The 20,456-nt window shown below is 37.9% G+C and overlaps 1 protein-coding gene across 3 annotated transcripts in view; it reads right to left on the reverse strand.

Annotated features, from left to right (window-relative positions):
- SEPTIN9 (septin 9) overlaps nt 1-20,456 on the reverse strand; it is a 262,977-nt gene that overhangs the window by 21,157 nt on the left and 221,364 nt on the right. For all 3 annotated transcript variants that reach the window (XM_034408527.3, XM_034408528.3, XM_034408525.3), the window contains one exon: nt 6,997-7,188. In XM_034408527.3, coding sequence (XP_034264418.2) covers nt 6,997-7,188 — 192 coding nt within the window. The remainder of the gene's footprint in view (nt 1-6,996; nt 7,189-20,456) is intronic.

The raw sequence follows: 20,456 nt of genomic DNA on the forward strand, positions 1-20,456 counted from the left end.
TGTAATTTGCATGACTATCTCTAACCCTATTTTCAAAAAAGCAAACAATATTCTCTCCAAGTTTTCTTACATTAGGAAAATCATTTCAGTCTTCCCATCTCTTTATGAGAACTTCAAAGTGAAAGAAGTACATAGTTTATAACTCAAAAAAGGAGTGTGTTTCTGTTTGAGTTACATCTGCATGCCTTCTGTTATCTGAGAAGCTCAAAGTGACATTTTAACCACTCTGGAATTGGTCATGCCCAACTGGAGCTCTTAGTGGCTCTTCAGCAACATTTGGAGTCCATAGATTTCCTGCTTCAACTCTATGGACTAATTTTAGAAGACAAACAGTAATGTCAGTTTGGCTTAAATTAAGTAGGTTGTGCTTAATTCCCAGTTAAATCGATAACTTAAAAAATCACAATAGCATTTCAAATGAAGTTCATGTTCAGCTTCTTCCAAGTCAATATCCCACCTTCTTCATAAATGAGCACCTTTTGACTTCCAAAATTTGTATTTCAGTGCCCCACATTGGTTGACAGGCATTAAATTATTTTCTCCTAATGCTGACAGATTATAACCTATGGAATTTTTACAAGAAACCCTACAAAAAACATCTTGCAATTTATTCTTGCCATTTAACAGGAATTTCAGGCAGTCAATTGTGTGCCACCCTGTCTCCAATTCCCATTTTTTTTCTTTTCCAACTTAGAATGCCACAGTTGTCCATGTATACTGTGTATGCTCAGTATTCATGGAGTTGATCTGAAGACATGTCATTCCCTGCTTTCAAGGGAAATTTAGAGATTTTATATAAATGGGGAGTGCATCCAAATTTGCTTGTCAGTTTCAGAAATCCCATTCTATCTCTGTTGCTATCGGCATGGGAGCACTATGCTCGTTATTAGTGGAAATAATATGCATGGATGACAAATAAATATATCTTATTTTTCAGAGAACGGTCTGAGATGAGTGATGGAAAAATAAGCTGTCTTTTATTTAAAAAAAAAAGGAATGCAAAAAACATTGTTCTCCTTTCATTGATACTCTGCTTGTATAGTAAACCTGTGCTTTTAAAAATGAGAGAACACAGCTCATGTTTCTGAAAATTATTCATGAATTCTGTTTTTTAGCAAGCTGAAAACGAGAACTAAGTGTTAGACCAAAATGCTAATTCTGGGTTTGACAGTCCAGACATTCTTTTAAATGAATTCAACTGTCTTCTGAAACCACAACTTAAACCAAAATTCAAAGAACTTAAAAGATCAACAAGTGTCAGTGAAAAAAAATATAGGAGCATGCTATTATTTAGATAAGAGGTGTTTAAGGCGATTGCCATAGTGGTTAAGTCTTGCACAGAACACAGGAAATGCAATCTGCATGTATGAGTTACAAAAATCTCAACTGTCAGGTCCTTTTAACATCAAAACCAAGAAACATTTTAAAATGCCTAAGCTTTACTTCTCTCTTCTAATTAAAAACAAAACAAAACATTATGAATGTGTATTACCACACCTTGCTGGAAAAAAGCAATGATCTGGAAAGCACTAGGTGGAAGAAAGTTGCTTTTATTGTTTTTCATTGTTAGGTTATTAATGCGTGAACGCTGAATACCAGTATACAGATTGCCCAAAGGGAATGTGGTTACAAAAGTAAAGAAATATTTGGTCTAACTCAATTAATCACATAAAATATGTTATACTTTAACTAACGGCACAAGTTTTATTTTACTATAAAAAGTGGGTGGGGAATGAAAGGAGTGCAGAATGGTGAGAACAGCCTCAGTCACAGCAGACAGAATACCAAATGGGAGATAAGGAAGATAATAGACCAGTGTTTCTCAACCTTGGAAGCTTGAAGATGGGTGGACTTCAACTCCCAGAATCCCCCAGCCAGCGCTGCTGGCTGGGGGTTTCTGGGAGTTGAAGTCCGCCCATCTTCAAGCTACCAAGGTTGAGAAACACTGTAATAGACCATAAGCAAATGAAAACAACACTATAGTTACCCCAAGAGGCCCTGTGCTTATAAGACATGAGCCCAAGGTCCATATGTTGTTTTAACGTTCGATTGGGAGCCACCCAGAATTTGTTAGAAAATGGGCAGCTACATAAATGGATTAAATATATAAATAAATCATTCTATGTGAAAGCGTGACACAGAAAGGTTATAAAATAAATGAAAGCCCCGTTAGGAATAGTAGATTGGATATTTAGTTAAAGAAGTTTATTTTTCATCTTGCTTAGTTGCAAAGGGTAAGCCAATAAATCACATGTTGTTTCTCAAACTGTAATATACAGTATTTGTCCTTGCCATGAGGCATAAACTGCTATAACCAAGCACTCATTTTTAAAGGGCCAGCAAAACTCTTAATTCTTTTGCAGAGACATCCTATAGCACAAGGCCAATTGAGGAGTAATAAAGCTTCATACTTTAATCCAATTTAATTCCAACCTTCCTCCTGTACTTATAGTTATGTTTATATTTATTTATTTAGAAATTTACATGGCTGCCTTATATTATGCAAGATAATCTGAGCAGCTCAACACTAACATTAAATAAAAGCAGAATATTATAAAATAACCCCAACAATACCATGTATCCCAAATACAGCACCACAATATCACATGACCTCCCCATACTCTTACATTTGCTAGGCTCACTTGTGCCCTATCCAAAGCCTGGGTGAAGTGCCAAGTTTTCACAGCCCTCTGAAGGGCTAATAGGATGGGGCCCATCTGAAAACAGCCACAGAAAAGTTGTCCTGATTCTATAGCCTGATCTAATACACTGTACATGTACATAACTATATAGTATAAACAGTGAGAAGATTATAATGGAAGAAATGCTGGTATAAGAATTGTACAGTTTTAATTTTTCACACAATTTTGTTCATCCATAAAAATAAGCAGACACAGAAATGAATCCAATCTTCCTAGGAATATTAAAAAGCAGTAAGAGAAATGAAAAGTTTATGGGTGTTGAAGAAACCAGGAAACCAGATATACGGCTAGATTTCTGGCACTGCCTTCCAAACAGCCACAAATAAAGACAGAAAAATTCTACACTGAATGCTTCACTTCCTAAGCATATTGAGTCTGCTTGAGCCAGGACTTTTTGAGATTTTATTAAAAATGGTGCACCAACCCCTTCAAGGAAATGAACAAAATACCGTATTTTTCAGTGTATAAAACGCACTCAACCCCCCCCCCCAAAAATGGGTGGAAATGTCAGGGCGTCTTATTGAGCGAATGTTGCCAAAGCCCTGCCCACCCCCACCCTTCGAACTCTGCCTCCCAGCAATTCTTGTAGCAAACAGAAAACAGCCTGGTCAGCTTCAGGACAGACTGATTTAGCACAAGCAGCTGATTGGCGGTTGGATTGGCCTCCCGGAATACCGCCTAATAGCTGTTCCAGGCTGCGGGAATCATCACCGCCCATCGCCGCTGTTGCTGCCACCACCTATTGCCGCCTCCATGCGCCCCATTTTCGGCCTTTGCATGCCCCATTTTTGGCCCATTCCAGGTGGCGGGGATAGGCGGCAGTGGTGGTTATGGTGACAGGTGGTAGCGATCCCCACAGCCTGGAACAGATGATAGGCTGTATTCCAGGAGCCTGATCCAACCACCAATCAGCTGCTCGTGCTAAATCAGGCTGTACTGAAGCTGACCAGGCTGTTTGCTGTTTGCTGCAAGGAGGCAAATTGCTGGGAGGCAGAGGCAGATTTTTTTTTCTTGTTTTCTTCCCCAAAAGCTAGGTGCGTCTTATAATCTTAAAAATACGGTATTTTTAACAGTCAAGTATTCAGTTAATATGTACATCAAAACTGCAGTTTTAACCATCCTCAAATAAATTCAACTGTCTACATCTGTTAAAGTGCTAACCATCTGGAGCTAAATATTTGTCAAATAGTATATGCACCCAGTCTGCAATAAAATCCTAGAAAAAGAAGAATAATTTTTTTAAAAATGCACTACAACTCTTTTTAAAGAAGTTTAGAAAGATGGCACTGAACTATTGGGCTATAAATGATTGGGGGAACAAAGCAGGAATTTTTAGTTATCTTCAAAAACCATTTCACTGATAGGTCAGGGTGAGCAAGAATTACCAAAAGGCAATCAGGCAAAGTAGGACTGATTTATAAGTTTGGAAATGAAACAATTCCTTCTGTTTCCCCAAAAAGCAAATTTAATTATTTTGTAACAGAAGTTGCAGCTCATCTGTCTCTGTTCCCTGCCTTGGCCTGTTTTCACAAAAACATTTTGACCTGTAATAGTCACAGTTCATCATAGTCACAGTTCATCATAGTACTTTCATTCTGTATCCCCAGATCATTGGGAAGTTTTAGCCATCATTCCATGTTTGATCTCTCATTTCTTTTTCACTTGATAACTTCATTCCCCTCCAAAGACCTGGTATGGCCAGCCACAAATCATCTATTTTCCGAAACAAAAACTAATGAGGTTGCTCAATTAAACTGGCCATAAGGAGGTAATAAAGGTAAAGGTTCCCCTTGCACATATGTGGTAGTCATTCCCGACTCTAGGGGGCGGTGCTCATCTCCGTTTCAAAGCCGAAGAACCAGCGCTATCCGAAAAATGTCTCCGTGGTGATGTGGCCGGCATGACTAAATGCCAAAGGCACACGGAACGCTGTTACCTTCCCACCAAAGATGGTCCCTATTTTTCTAATTGCATTTTTTAATGTGCTTTTGAACTGCTAAGTTGGCAGAAGCTGGGACAAGTAACAGGAGCTCACCCTGTTATGCGGCACTAGGGATTCGAACTGCTGAACTGCCAACCTTTCAATCGACAAGCTCAGCATCTTAGCCACTGAGCCACCACGTCCCACAAACTGCCCATACAATACCAGTATCTCCTGTTGTCTTTTTAATCATGATGAACAATGTGTCACTGTAACAATCATGAGGGGGTGTCACTTCAGAAGAGCTTTTTTTTTTTTTTTTAAAGAAAAACCCTATTTTCTAAACAGATATAGACCTGCTTAGGGAAATTATTATTATAATATCCCACTTTTTTAAAATCTATAACTCCAAGGTAGCAAACATGCTTAATTTTTCTGTCTCCTATTTTCCACAAAAACCACCCTGAGGTGAGTTGGGCTGAGGGGAATTGGTCCAAAGTCACCTAGCTGTCTTTTATGCTTAAGGTACAACTAGAACTCACAGTCACCTGGTTTCTAGGTCAGCTCCTTCACCACTACACCAGACTGGTTCTCTATTGCTCACAGTCAACCACTCACAGTCAAGAATGTAGGTTCTGATGCAACAAGGGCTCTTTTTATTTGTTCCTATATTAGTCCTTAATTCAACGTTGAAAGCATTGAATGTAGAAGCAACACATTTCCTCCCCCTCTCCAAAAGTGAAAGAAATCCTTTGTTCCCATGGAAGAATATTGGAAGGAAAATACTTTCCCTGAACTAACATACACAAATGGGGGTGATGTTATACTTAGCAGGCCAGAACAGTCAGTGATCAGCAGATTCTTCTTCAGCAACACTTACTCTTCCTACTATGTGAAGTCTAACTATAGAGTAAATGCATAAATTGAAGGATGTCTTTATTCAGGCAAACACTTTTATCTTTCAGACCTTTTCGGTCATTGGTCTTTGCTATTGCCCTTAAGAAACATGTTTTACCCTATCATCAAAGCATCAGAGAAAGAACTAGCTGCAAGCCACAACCTAACCAGGGAGTGGAAATCAACTTTTGCAAGGAGTGTACCATGTGATCTTCAAGAATCAGGAGTTTGATGTAGCATCAAGTGCTAGACTTGCTAGATTTTTGCAAGCACTTTAAAATTCAGGTTCTTTAAACATACCCTTAATGTTGAAGGAGATGAAGCATGAACAAAAAGAACAAAAAGTGTGGGGTTTAGAACAGAGGGGCAAGAATGAAGTCAGAGCTATGATGTTGGGTCTACAGACTTGCATCTAATTAGAGCAAACTTTGAATTAACTATCCACTCTGACTGGTTAAGAAGGGACTAAAGCAGGGGTGAAATGCTACCAGTTCGCACCGGTTCGGGTAAACTGGTAGTAATAAAAGCTACTGGTTCAGCCAAACTGGTAGTAAAAAAATGCTACCGGTTCGTCTAAACCGGTATTTCCGACGATCAGTTATGCCGTGTGATTTTTATTCCCTAGAAAGCAGGAAAACTTGCTTTCTGGCGAATCTAAATCACGCAGCACAGCTGTCCCCCCCCTCGCTGTTCTACTTACCTTAAGCCTCCTTTTCTACACGAAGCGCACATTTGGAGTGCACTGAGCATAAGCACATGTGCAGCGTGCATTTGGTGCACACTGCACATGTGCAGGAGCATGTGTTTCATGCACACTGCACATGCACATGTGCGGTGCGTGTTTGGCACACACCGCGCATGCGCGCACAGCAAATTAGTGGCAAACCTTGGAGAATTTCACCACTGGACAAAAGGAAGTGGGTCATTGTTTAGGTAAGAAATGCTTATAAGCAGTTTTTTTTAACAACTTCTGTTACTTTTAGGAGATTACAGAATGATTTTTTTTCTTTTAAAGGAGAATTATACAGCACCTTCAAATAACCTTCAAGAATGGCACAGGCAAGCAGGACTTTGTTTTGTTTTTAGTGGAAGAAATTCAATCACAGAATGCCAAGCAGCATAGCTGCTTATCAAAGTTAAAATGGCTGATTAAAAGCCACATGTCCTTGATGTTTGATGCTCCAGTCAGGACAAAGAGGCTTATTAGAGAAAACACATAATCACCTTGACATTCAGAGTATAAAACATCTATTTTAGTAATCTACAGAATATTTTATCAAACTGCATTACCTAAATAACAAATGCTAGTTACCGTTGTTCATACACATAGGTAAAACGAAAACCACCAGGAGTGGACAGGTAAAAATAGAATGGTGGAAGGAAATCAAAGTACATACTTTTGGTACCCTTGTCAAGAATCTTACCTAGCATGACTAATGTAATCTCTACCCAGTCAACCAAGGTAAGGAGACTTACCAACAACCATGATGTTGAATTCAAAGCCTTGTTTCATGGCTTTCCTTCGCATCTGTTCGAGGATGGCATCAATCCCAACATAGGCAAAATCGGCAGCTGGCTTCTCTGTCCTTGCTGGTGCAACTGGCTTGAGGCCAGCATCTCGAGTGGCATCCATCACACTGCTGGGATAATTGGGAATGGTCTCTGAACCTGTTAGTGAAAAATCAAGCCGCCAGTCAATAAAGTATATCCACTGGTCTCTTAATAATGCACATAACTAAAATAATCAAAATATCTTCATAGATAGAGGATGAAAGGAAAGGAAAGGAAAGGAAAGGAAAGGAAAGGAAAGGAAAGGAAAGGAAAGGAAAGGAAAGGAAAGGAAAGGAAAGGAAAGGAAAGGTTTAAAGGATAGTGCTTGTGAGAAAAAATAGGAGATGCATTTCTGTACAATACTTCACTTTATATAAAAAGTGGGATATAAATTTAACAAATGGGATAACCACCAATAATCTCTTTTCAATCTCTTTTCTCATTCTTTTCTCTTAGTTTAAGATTTTACCTTGCTTTATCTTGTAGCATGTTACAGACCAGCTTTTTTTTTTTTTTAAACTGTTTTATCTCTGGGTATTCACATCACTTACTGAGGATAGTTTGCAATCTGATTAGCTCGGTACCATGTTAAATGCTAAGTTATCAAAAGCATTTTAAAATGTGAATTGATAGAAACCCAGGTCCTCAACATGCCTTGTGATTCCAGATTTATAACATAGAGTGGTGGTAATACTGTTAGATCAAAAAATGAGGGAGGGAAGGAGCAATTGCCAAAATTCCTCTCAATGACTGCTGAAATAACTACATTTTAGTCATGGGGGGGGGTTCTATCTATTGATTAAAAAATCTGGAAAGTATAAGAATAGTTTTGTATCTGAAAATCACACTGCAGGTACTAAGCTTTTGACACAGAGCAAGGTTAGCTGAGTTTCTACTTGCCCAGTTCCTGATGCTTCATCTCTATCCAGTTTGCCACTTCCTGGCCTTCAAATTAATCCTCATGCTAAACCATATTTTGATTTGAACCTTTCCAAATAGTTGTGGATTCTCTGGCAATGCTGGTGGTGATTCCTACTGTAGTTAAGCTTAGCTCTATTTTGGTTCTCTGTAGCCCGTGCGCTACAGAGGGATGAACAGGCTCCCCCAAGTTTAAAATATAAAGGAGACAAAGTCTGAAAAAACAATTTTCATTTTTTTCTCTTTGTCTATGTACCTAAGAACAGTTATTTACTCATCACTGTAAAATTAAGGGCCTCTTATTGCAAAATGACATAGTATTTTCAGGTTTTTAAAAACTTTGCAAGTTGTCATGGATTCAGCTAACATCCTTACTTCTTTTCCCCGTTGTTGGCAAGGCCTCTTTGTCATGATCTCATCTTATTCCTTGATGCAAGAATTCGTCTCTTCAATAAAAGCTTTGAAAGACTTGGCTCCTGCAATATCTTAAAACAGGGCCATTCATTACAGCCACTAGGGATGTGAGAAATCTATAAGCCAATAACATGAATTTAGCACCCAAGGTTCCAGAATAAACTGAGTGTAAAAGCAATAAATGACTGTATGGACATCATGCCAGATTCTTCCATTAGGAAGAAAAAAATATATCGCTGTTGTTAATCACAATAAGGATGCCAATATATTTCCAAAATGCTTCACACCACCCCATCAAATGAACATAATTATAAGGATATTTACTCAAAATTTTCACATCTGATAACCCTTTCTCCCTTACCAGTGTGTTATGGATCAAAGTCTTGATGCAATTCATATACAGTCAATCTTTAACCCTGGTGAAAAATTTTTATGGAATTGTTGTCCCAAACTAAGAAATTGACTATTAGCTCTTCATCACTGGCTCCTGTAATTTCTCATAGTATAGTTAATCCAGGCTAGAAGTTGTATTGGTCTCAAATTCAGAAACTTTGTGAAGCCAATGCAGGATCAGATCAAAAACCTGTTGGAAACCTGAGAGCTGCCCTGTGGCACAGAATTTCAATTTTAACCACTTGATGTACCAATAAGAACTTTCTAATCTGTTCAGTATCTCCCAATCTTCGGGTTCATTCAATGAAGTTTCATGATTCCTTTTTAAAAATCTTACATTGGCTTCTGAGACAGGAAAGGTCAAATCTGCAAGCATCAATCTTCCCCCAGACATCTGTGTTGGTGGCCACCAAGCTCCCTGCTCCTTTTTATTACCAAGTTTACCTTAATTCAAAATCATTAATAGAAAGGCAGCATTTGCAAATACCTGCTTTAGTTGTTTGGACCCCTCTGTAATGGTAAAGAACATTCCAGGGGCTACTTTGTGTTCTGGCAAATGGGTATTTTATGTCTATGATGGCAACCATTCTCAGAGTGTCCAAACCTTCTGAACATTTCAGATGTGCCTCTGGCCCTAATCTTGTCTTCCTTGCTTCCTTCAAAGGTTTTCTCTCATGTGGAAATTGTTCCAGCAATTTGATTGCCAATGTGTTTACTTAATTAAGTCAGTTAAGTAGACCTAGTAGTTGAATACACAAACTCTGTAAAATCTTTATTAGTATTAATCTGGTTAAATGTTTCATGCATGCATTTTTTTTTAAATTCTACTCTCCCTACATAATCTGGTTTGGTCCACAAAATGTGGCCGTCTCCTAGCTCTTTCTTAAATCCAGATAAATTTTGAACAAATTAAAAAGCACAGGTTCCAATCTAGATCCTCAGGGAACTCTACATTTACATCTACCTATAATGAGAACCATTCTTTTATCCCTATTCTTTGCTAGTTGCTGGTATATGTCTACATGAAACTCTTGAATAAATACTCATGCATGATATAAAAAGACAAGGGGGAAGTACTATGTATTCACATAACTTTTTATTTTTATCTATGCCTTTTCAGAACCTGACTGCAAAGTACAGAAGAATAATGATTTCTATTGAAAGTTCCAGGAAAAACTAGGCCAAAACAAATGTAGGCCATTTAGGCCAAAATTAAACCATATTTTAAAAACATGGCATCCATTCAAACCTGCTTAGATTTCCCAATTTCCTCTTGGGAAGTCAGCTATGCAGGTAACTATCCAGAAAGGTCATCAACAAGAAGTAAAAATACAAAAATTTGAAACAGATTTAGAAAATGATGTTAACACCCTTGCAATATTGACATCCAAGAGACAACAAGGACATCCCACATATCTCGTTGCCACAATGTATGGAACATTTATAGCCTTAATGGCACAAAAATCACTTTCTCAGAATTAAACTCAGTTTAAATGTAACGTCAGTAAAACCTTAGAAGACCAAGAAAGCTTCTAAATCACAAGTACATTTCTCTGTCCACTGGCTCAATGCTGTATCTGTTGCCATGGATGCAATCTCCACATTGTACCAACAAGACAGTATCTTTATAACAGGCAGGATTCTCTGTTTGAACTCTCATCCAGTAAGGAAGTATTGAGGAGATTGTTTTTACATGATCTATTGAGGACTGTCTTACATTACATTATATAGAGCAATTGCAAGGAAATTCCATGTAGAGAATAATTTAGAGTCTCAAGAGCCTCAATCAAATCCCTTGCACATAGGATATCCACTGTTTGTAAGGGGGAGTTATTCTTAACTTGCTAATTTTCTATATGAAAGGAATTCTGGGAAGGAAAAAAATGTAGATGTGTACTCAATCATATGAACAAAGCACTGCTTGGAGGCCTGTAATCCAGGCATAGGATTAATTCAGAATTGTGATTTAGGGTACTGTAAATGGAATATTAGCAATCCCAGCAGAAACACATATCTTTCCTTCTCTCCGTCACACACATAACACACTTGAGACATGAGCAGCAGAAATTGCTGTTCAGGGAAAGACTGATTCCAGCTGGCTAAGAAGAAAACATTCCACCAGAAAGGAAAAGGGCAAGCAAGAAAACCTTTGCATATCCTGCCTCTAAAACATTGAGCCTACTTTGGATTCATTATCAAACTACTGTACAGAGAAGACTGTAGTGCAATTACATTAGTCTTTGCCGCCATGCATTTATTCACCAGTTTGGGATGGAATAAATTGCTGGAGACATCTTTAACTTCTTAAAAAATGATATATATAAGCAGATAACTCCCCATCTCAATTGATCATCATATGGGAAATTCTACCCCATATCTTTGCAGCAAATATGTGTTTAATAGTGAAGGCTGGGTAGAAGCTGTTTGTTATAGAGTGAGGTGTTTGCTTAAAAAAAGAATAGTTTTGCAAAAAGTAGAAAATTGAATCCTTCTACTGTTCTCTGTTGATGGTAGAATTTCCATCGCCTCTCCCATGTCCCATGAAAGGAACTCATTACTAACTAGCATTAGCCTCCAACTTAGAACAGGAAGTCCCTGTGGGAATTTCTTTTGAGTCTCTCCCACTCACCCCAATTTTATAAGGAGTGTATATACATCCTTAGTCTCACCCTTCCTGTAGGCTTGGAGATCCCTGTTGTTCGGGGTTGGGATGTGTGAGCGTGAGAAAAATGGGAACTGAGAGAAAGGCACTCTGCAACAATCATGCGAGGGAGAGATAATGCAGATGCAGAGCAAATACTGGCCTCTTCCACATGTTTCTCCTCAAAGTTGTGGGACTTGATTGGATGTTGGAAAATTAACTAAGAAACATTGCAAATGCCTGATTGAAATGCCTTCTCTGGAACTATGGGGAAGGGCAGTTTCCCACTATCGGGAGTTTCTGCTCATCCCATCTCCTGGGAATTATATCTCCAACTGTAGCCAAATGCAATAATGGCTTGCTACTATCCTACCCCACCTTTCTTAACTGCTCCAAGGAGCAATTTTTCCCCTTCTTTCAATTGGGTTTCTTGGAAATTTTGTTCTCTTATTACTAAAAAACGTTGTTAGGAAACAATTGTGGAGAACAGAGTACCAGCTGGTTGCTAGTTTCCTACATCAATTGGCCAGCTAGAAGGAACACTGGCCAGGTTTCATAGGAGAATTTTATAGGGATATTAGTACAGAAGCTTATATGCTGATGAAAAGGGGGGAGAAGGAAGGGATTTTCCCCATTAAAACTAAGTGGCCCATTGGATTGGTGAAGCTGTAGAGTGCACAGGTTGCAATACAGCAAAGTCACAAACTGAATCAGAGGCTGACTGCAAGCGCATATGTTCAAAGAAAATATAGTTTGAATATTGTGTATGTGTGTATTTATATATGCGGGGGAATCTGGAGGTTCCAGTGTTTTAGTCAGTGATAAAAGCAAGGTTTTTCCCTCACAATGCACAATATAGTCCTTCTGTATGTGCACACAACACCACAATATATATACAAAAGAGGTGGAGCTTGCATTACATTGGTGCAAGAGAGTACTGCTTTCATCATTTGTTTTCTCCTGGGTTCTCCTGTTGATGCCTCTATTTGAATGTGTAGGAGAAAGGGTTTCTGATTAGCACAGTTAACACCACAACAATCCTTTGAGTCATTACAATATAAGTTAAGTCATCAAAATACGAAAGATCTCTGTGAGGTGAAAGAGCAGGTCCATTTATGACAGTTCAATTAACTGATTTATTTCTAAAAGTCTACGTACAGGAATCTTGACACTAATGGGGTCAACACCTAGTGAGGGTTAGATAAGGGTGAACAGCACTCAAGGGGGACTTAGTTCACTTGCGGCTATAAGGAGATTCTAGGCTAATCCCCCTTTTCACTCTGCCAGTCCTTCTCCTACACCCTCCTTTGCACTCGTTTTTTTCAACTTCAGTACAACATATTTATTCATTAAACCAATTTATATAGCCATTCAGCTCACAAACAGTCACAAAAAGATAAACAAAACAAACTAAAACTAAGCAGAGACTAGAAAAAGACAAACTAAACAAAGCCATTTATATACCTGCTCAGGCCTTCAACTCAAAGGCTACAGTGTGTCAAAGATGACACAAAAAAGAAAAGACTCCTTCAAATTGAGCTTGACTTACGAGACTTCATGAACAATCTCATTAAGCTTCTGACAACAGCTAAAATCAGGCCAAGCATTGCTAGCTTCAAGAGTCTTTCTTTGAACCCATAATAATTAGTACACCAACTAATTATTCTACAGAAAAAGCAAACCACAGCATACCAATTAAATAAACTGAAACGTATTTGGTGATTACATCCCAAACCCACAATTGCTCCCATTTATCACAGCTGCCTATTTAAAAATTAAGCAGGGAACACATTGCAACAAACAAAACTATTTCCCTGACCCCATGAGTCTGGATTTTCATATGCGTTTCATTGTTATACACAATGAAACACATTTTCCCTCTTCAACCTCAAGAAAATACTTTCAAACCTGAAAGAAAATAGGAAGAATAATAGTACCTGCCCACATAATGCAATTCTTTCGCCTACTTCCATGCTCTGGCTATTGTTCTCGGAGAAACTGAAACTAAGTAGAATCACTGAGAATGCATTTGGTAATGATTTTCCTAAATATTGTAGGAAGTTAGCACCCACCCCTCTCCTAGAAGAATGAAATATTTAGGAAATATTAAAAAGGCAGAATATATTTCCCTGGATGAGAAATGGAGAAACATGTTTTAAAGACAAAGCAGCTCCCATCTTCCTGCCTCCCTCCACCACCTCAATGGACCATCATCTGCAACACAATAGGACCCATTTGGAACTGAAACTCATCACATGGCACCTGGGAAGATTACATCAGCCACCAAGGCTAGCTAAGGCCCCCACCCGCTGGGAGTCTGACAACCAATCAGGATACTCTTCCTGTGCCCCAGGAAGTTCAAGGCCCAGAGAGTATAAAACCCAGGGATTCGCAGTGTCTCTGCCCTTTTCTGTTCAGGAACTCAAACCATGTGATCCTGTCCACCATTAAACCATCTTTCCAAGCAGTCTCCATGTTTCCAGTGTCTTTTTCCCCACTTGGAGCTGAACCCAGATGGATATTTCTTCCAACAATATCAAGCAGCCAAGTTTAGCAAAATCATAGGTCTGTATTTAGGAATTTGGACACAATGGTCTTTACAGATATTCTACCTGAATACCTATTCTTAGCAGCTCAATTAACCATGGCAGGAATGTTGTAAGAATGAGCACATCTTTTTATTTGATTTGAAACAGGTTCTTTGGAATGGACAGGAGGACAAATAAAACACCAAATCTGTGACACTTCAAAATAGCATGGTATTTTTCTAGGATCAAACAACTAGAGTGGAAACCTCCCCATGGCAGTTGTGCTACTTGCCATTATTTTAGGGATTTTCAGCAAGGTGATGCATTAACATTCTTGCACATTCTGAAGCACTTCTTTGATATCAGATACAAATAAGAACCCTGATTCTAAGCAAAATGAACAAGGTTAGACAGTCAGAAATAATTAAAGTTGACAGCAAGATAAGACAGGCTTTTTAGTCAAAAGAGCACAAAGATGGGCCAGATGAAGGGAAGACACTATTCTCCCTGCAGAAGAGTAGACATGACTAGAAAAGACAAGTGACTATCCAGCCAAATCCAAAGTCACCATGCAACTTTTTCATCTTTGCCACTTCAACAGACATCTGTGGTAAAGGAATATATGAAGGAAGTGATAGGAAAACACAACCGTAACCCTTCACTAAAATCATAGGATGAGACAGGATGACCAATAATATTTTATTTGCTTACAAACCTAATATTTACTCTCTCAGAATTCAGTCCATGTATGACAGGATTGTGGAGAAACAAAGAGGGGAGGAGAGAATCTTCTACGACACTTTGAGTGACAAGAGAAAAGGCAGGAAATAAATATCTGGATATCTATAAGAATGCCTGATGTGTGCTAGTAGAACACTCTTGTTAAGTGTTCCTCCCCCAGGAAGATATGATGGGAGAAGACTTGGAGATGAACATTCCTTGGCAGGGTTCCCCTCCTATGCAGCCAGCTATCACCAGAAATAAGAAGTGCATCCTAACTACTAACATCCAGAGAACAGTTAAAAACTTGGCTCTTTAAGCAGACATAGGGAGATAAAGGATGTAACCAATAGACATCTGGGATGCATCAATGCCATTTATTACGGTTTATGAAGATTATGTTTGTGACTGAACTGTAATTTAAATTGCCTGACATAATTTTGCCTGTTCCATGCTATATAATTTGTTTTATTAATTATTGTAAGCTGCTTAGATTTGCTCAGCCCAAAGCAACCTAAAAGTGGAAGGAAGGAGCAGAAATTGCTAACCTGGCTCCAATTAAAACTGAACTATATATCCATTTGTTAAAGATGTAAGACCCAGATCTGCAGTCTGGCTAGAGGCTTCTTCAGCTCAAGTGACTGTATTTGTAAGTAATAGCTCATTTCATTTACAAACAGTATTAGATTCATGTTTTGTAATATTCTGTGTGAACAGAAATGGCTGATAAAATAGACACACAGAGTGTGGGGGAGGGGGAGAGAAAGGATTACAATGTTGAAGCAACTATGGAGTTTAAAAAGAGAATGGGTGCATGCAGTCTGCCCAGTTCTGCCTCACAGAAAAGTGACACAAGCTAAGCCACAGAAAGATTCATGACCATGGTTGAAATCTCTAGAAAGAAAGAATTGGATTGGAACCCAGAAGGGAGGAGATAGAAACCTTGCCTGGGAAAGTTACTCAATGGATTTTACTTTCTCTGCTTCCCAAGGTACTGCTGCAAGAAGAAAGGAAGGAAGGGCATGTAGGAAGATGATTTAGAAAGCAAACAACAGAATTTTGGTTCTAACTAAAGAAAAGTCACAATAATTTTATATAGGAAAAGAGGGTACACTTCCATCACCCTGGTTCAGGCCTCCGCTTCAGAAAGTATCAATCTCACCATTTCAGAAATGTAATACGTAGGCTGTGCCTATTAGTAAAGAGTACTAATGCTAGGGTAGCTTTCCACAATGCAAACCCACCCAGTTAAGTTTATTCATGAGAAGCCATGAATAGCTGGATCTCAAGAGGTTTTCTTTTGGTCAAAAGTGGACAGCTATTAATTGACTAATAGAAGTTTGGGATAGATAATGTACTTCAGTTGCTGTAATGCTTTACATAGGGCGCCCGCTAACCTCAAAGCAGAATCAAAAGTAGAATTTAAAAACTCTGAATTTCCCCTGTAGACCACCAAAAATAAAAGATATAGAAAGAGTAAGATGGGGGAAAACTTCAAAGGAGGACTCCTTGCCATTATTAGAACTGTACCAACAGAAGTGTTGATCCACTGGTTTGCCTATTTTTAGCCAGCACAGAGGCCTTTCTCTTTTCCTCTGCCAAGGACACAGACAGCTCATTCATTCCCTGGTAAACAATATGGAGCATCTAAGCAAGCCTTCAACCATAGGGGGTCATGGATTGGGAAACAAAGGATCTTCTTATGGTGCTGGGGAAATTAATTATATAGACAAGGCAAGAACAAAAGAGATGGAGCTTAAGTACTCCCCCCCTCTTGGATCTCATGTGTAGCTTGATGGATTTTATGTGTGACATGTGACAGAAAAACATTGAATGCTTCCATCTGGGTTACTTGTTCCTGGGAAGAATTCTAGATTAACAATCATCCCATAGTTTACTGACCCAAATTAATATCCATTGTACTGTCCTTTAATGTGGACTCTTCTTTTACAAACAGAATTGCCTGGGATACATTACTTTGGATAGAATCTTCTTTTTCCTGTCCTATTTGTGTATATCTTCTATTGGCCTGCTGATTTGGGTTTTATTTAGATAACACACTTCTAGATTATCAGATATGCCAAAGATCCATTGCTTAAGGCTAAAAGCATGAGTTATTAGAAAATAAGATAGACAAACTTGCTTGAACTCTTCTATTTTGACAGTTCGGAAAAGGACCTCACTGGCCCAAGTTCTAGCAGAAATTGGTCAGAGGGCAAGTTCTTCTATGATCTGGAGTGATGGCTCCAGTAACTGGGATAGTAATGGGAAATTGCTGAACTCCAAGTTAAAAAACAACAACGGTGCAATGGATAAACACTGAACCAACAACTCCCAATTCTAAAAATTGTGAACTCAGCAAGTCACCCTGACTTCTATAACAAAAGAAACAACAAGGTTAAAAGGGACAACTAACAAAAGATAACAAACTAGTTTAATTCAAACTAAACACAGAATACCATATGGTAAAATGTTACATACTGGAAATTTTTGTACACTTTTTAAGCACCCTGAAAGGAAAAGTGTTGCTACTAAAGTTACAGAAAGGGGTAGACAAATTCCATAAGGTATTTCTACTCATTTGTCTACAGAGAATCAAACTTCAACAGCAGATTACAGTACCATTATATCAGTAAATGTGTTCCTTTAACTATATAAACATACCACTGCTTGCAGTGGAACAGAACACAATCTTTTCACAATCTGCTCAGCAAAAACCATTTATAATATCTTAATTGGTACCAATTAGTATCTGGTAAAAGGATCCCAAAAGATGTGATACACACTTTGAAATCTTGTAGAAGAGCTCTAACAACCTCTCCTAATCTAGAAGGGTCAAATAAGATTTTATGCTTCTCTGTTATTTTAGAATATGAACCTTTTTTAATCATTTTACCTCCCTAACATAAGAATGGACTGATAAGTTGCCCTATTAAATCTAATTAATCAAAATCATTTTGGAAATTGCAAAATTGGAACAGATGTTGTATATCTGATAATAAGAAGCAGCTAAGGATACAGTATTGAATTCTATCTCTGACTTCTTATTAATAACATCCACCACATTATTCTGAAATAAATTGGGGTCCCATTGGTTTACATTGGTAATAATGCCACTATTAATTTTGGGGCCAATCAGCCTTATTAAGTATTGCCCAATGCTGATATTGATTGCAAGGATGTTTTCCACAGCTGATGGGTTAAAAAAGCAAATTGGGATGGATATCCCAGTGTTGAATGCATAAAACCCAGCTATTACTCTGAAATGTCTCCATTCTCAGATGAATATTGTTCTGACCAGATTTCTTGACATCTGGTCAGAACACAAATCAAATAACTAAATGTATAAATAAATGAGTTGCGGGCACAACTCCTCTAGCAATATGAACCTTTCAACACTAACAAAGCTGGAGATAATCTTAGATGACATACTCAATAAAAATTCAGAATTTACAAAATTAGATCAAACATTTATTTTTTTTCTCAGCAGTCTTTTAGGAAGTTCAAGATGTAGCCTGATATCCTATCTGCACCTGATAAATTAAAATTCTGCACTTCCTTGTTCCATCCATATAAATAGTCCAAACTATAAAATTTAAATATCAAGCTCTCTCCTGCTTTTATAACTAATCTTATTTCAATGAAGATCTTTGGAGAATTTGAAAGCCTGAAAAATCATGTTGGCTTAGTAAATATAAACACCGTCCTTCATTCAAAAAGTAAGTATTTCAAACATTAATAGAAGCTTTAGTTTACATAGTATCTCAACAAAAACCTTGACTTAGTATTTTCATTTTCACTTTCACATGTATCCTGAACTTCAGTTTACCTGCTCAGGTGTTTACTTGGAAATCTGAATAAACTAAATAGGGTCTTCCATCTCTAGGGTTAGTGAATGCCATCCAACACATATATGGTCAAGATGAAATTTGGACACTAAATTCAGGCACCCAGCTAGGTTACACCAAATGAGCTGGGTCACTTCGCAATACTAAGTGCCACAAACTGTCTTACCCCTTTGTATATTCAGAATTTGCATTCCTTCTCCATGATGAACTGCTGTTAGCTGTCTTATTTCCCATGCCCACCCGGGGCTCTACTTTGCACTCATTAAAAATTTGGGTCAGCTCAGTTGGATGTTTTCCTTTCCATCGTTTTGTTGCCAAGAGTTATGGCATTACAAGCTTGTCATTGTTAAATAAATTAGATCTTATTTTCTCAAACAATAAGGGATCATATATACAACAAATATAAAATCCACTGCCACTGTGCTGTAAACCAGACTGGAACTCCAACTTCAATCTGGCCATTGGCATTGTTGCAACAAGAAACTTTTAGATGAATTACAACCCTTTTTATGATTTGACAGAATTTTATCCACTGCAATGGGCATTAAAATTTATAATCTCCTTAATCTTAATCCACTCAATGCCAAATATGAGACTTGCCTACAAGCAACTGGTTTCACTTCTTTCCAAACTTGGTTTAGGCCAAGCAGGAAAATAGAGGAGCTAGTAACCCAGCTTTTATTTTATTTGCATTTGATTAACCAATCCAATAGGTTCTTGCTTGGACAACCATAAGCACAAAATAGCTACCATTCAAAAGTCTCCTATCCTACCACCAGTTACAACAAGCTGCTTATTTTGCTGAAATATGGAAACAAATAGGTAGATAAAATGTTTTATGGCCGATTCCAAAAACTGGGTTCCTTCAACATAGATGATACTATGGGAATATTCTCTTTTCAAAGCGATAGGCTCTGTGCAAACACAAATTTCCCTTTGAATTATGCCATCAATTTCTATGTTTTTCGTTATTGTTGAAAAAAAGTTGAAAAAAATAAGCTTGCTCCTACTCTGTATTTTACTCCAAAGTCATCTGCAGTAACTCACCCATATCAATAAGTGGATCAAAGCATTTTCAAACTTACATGCTTGTCCTGTTCACACAGCCTTTCTTCTGTCCACTGTCCATTTACTTCCTTCCCAAAAGAAATTAAGAACATGTATAAAGCTGTTTTATTGAGTGCAAACATGTCACTTTCATTATTTTACATTGGATTTCAAGAATTTCTGAAGTAGAAAATGCTAATCTATAACACTACCATTTTATAAAATGACAAATATGCATTTTTACTGTGTTTTTTTTTTAAAAAAAAATATGGATTATAAATTGTGAGGTACAGCTGTGGTGCAAATTTTGTTTCATTGTTTCTTTACTGAAACACTATACAAAACAGCCGTTTATACAGCTGAGGTTATTATATTTTTAGTTGTTGCCACATTGGCACTCTGAAACCCTGAAGCACGAAATCATAGTTCATTGCTGATTAGAAAAATAAAGCACCTCAGCTGGAATTCAGTGTTATGCAAGTTCATCTCCACATGTGTATAACTCAAGCTCTATCTCCATTTTTGTCTGTAGCTTTTATGAAGATATTTCAAAGCAGTTTTTAGGAATCACTGCTCCCACTTTAGACTGGGTAAAACCATCTGTTTCTCAAGATGGAGAATTTAGATTCTACTAGGGTTACAAATGACTAATGGTTTTTAGTTAATGATCTTTTTTAAAGGATTTTTTTTTACAGGATTTTTTTTACAGGAAGATGGGGAAGTGGTGGCTCAGTTGCTAAGACGCTGAGCTTGTCGATTGAAAGGTTCAAATCCCTAGTGCCGCATAACAGGGTGAGCTCCCGTTACTTGTCCCAGCTTCTGCCAACCTAGCAGTTCGAAAGTAAAAAATGCAAGTAGAAAAATAGGGACCACTTT

This window comes from Pantherophis guttatus, chromosome 2 (assembly GCF_059756535.1).
Source record: "Pantherophis guttatus breed Tessera chromosome 2, ASM5975653v1, whole genome shotgun sequence".
Classification (NCBI taxonomy): domain Eukaryota; kingdom Metazoa; phylum Chordata; class Lepidosauria; order Squamata; family Colubridae; genus Pantherophis; species Pantherophis guttatus.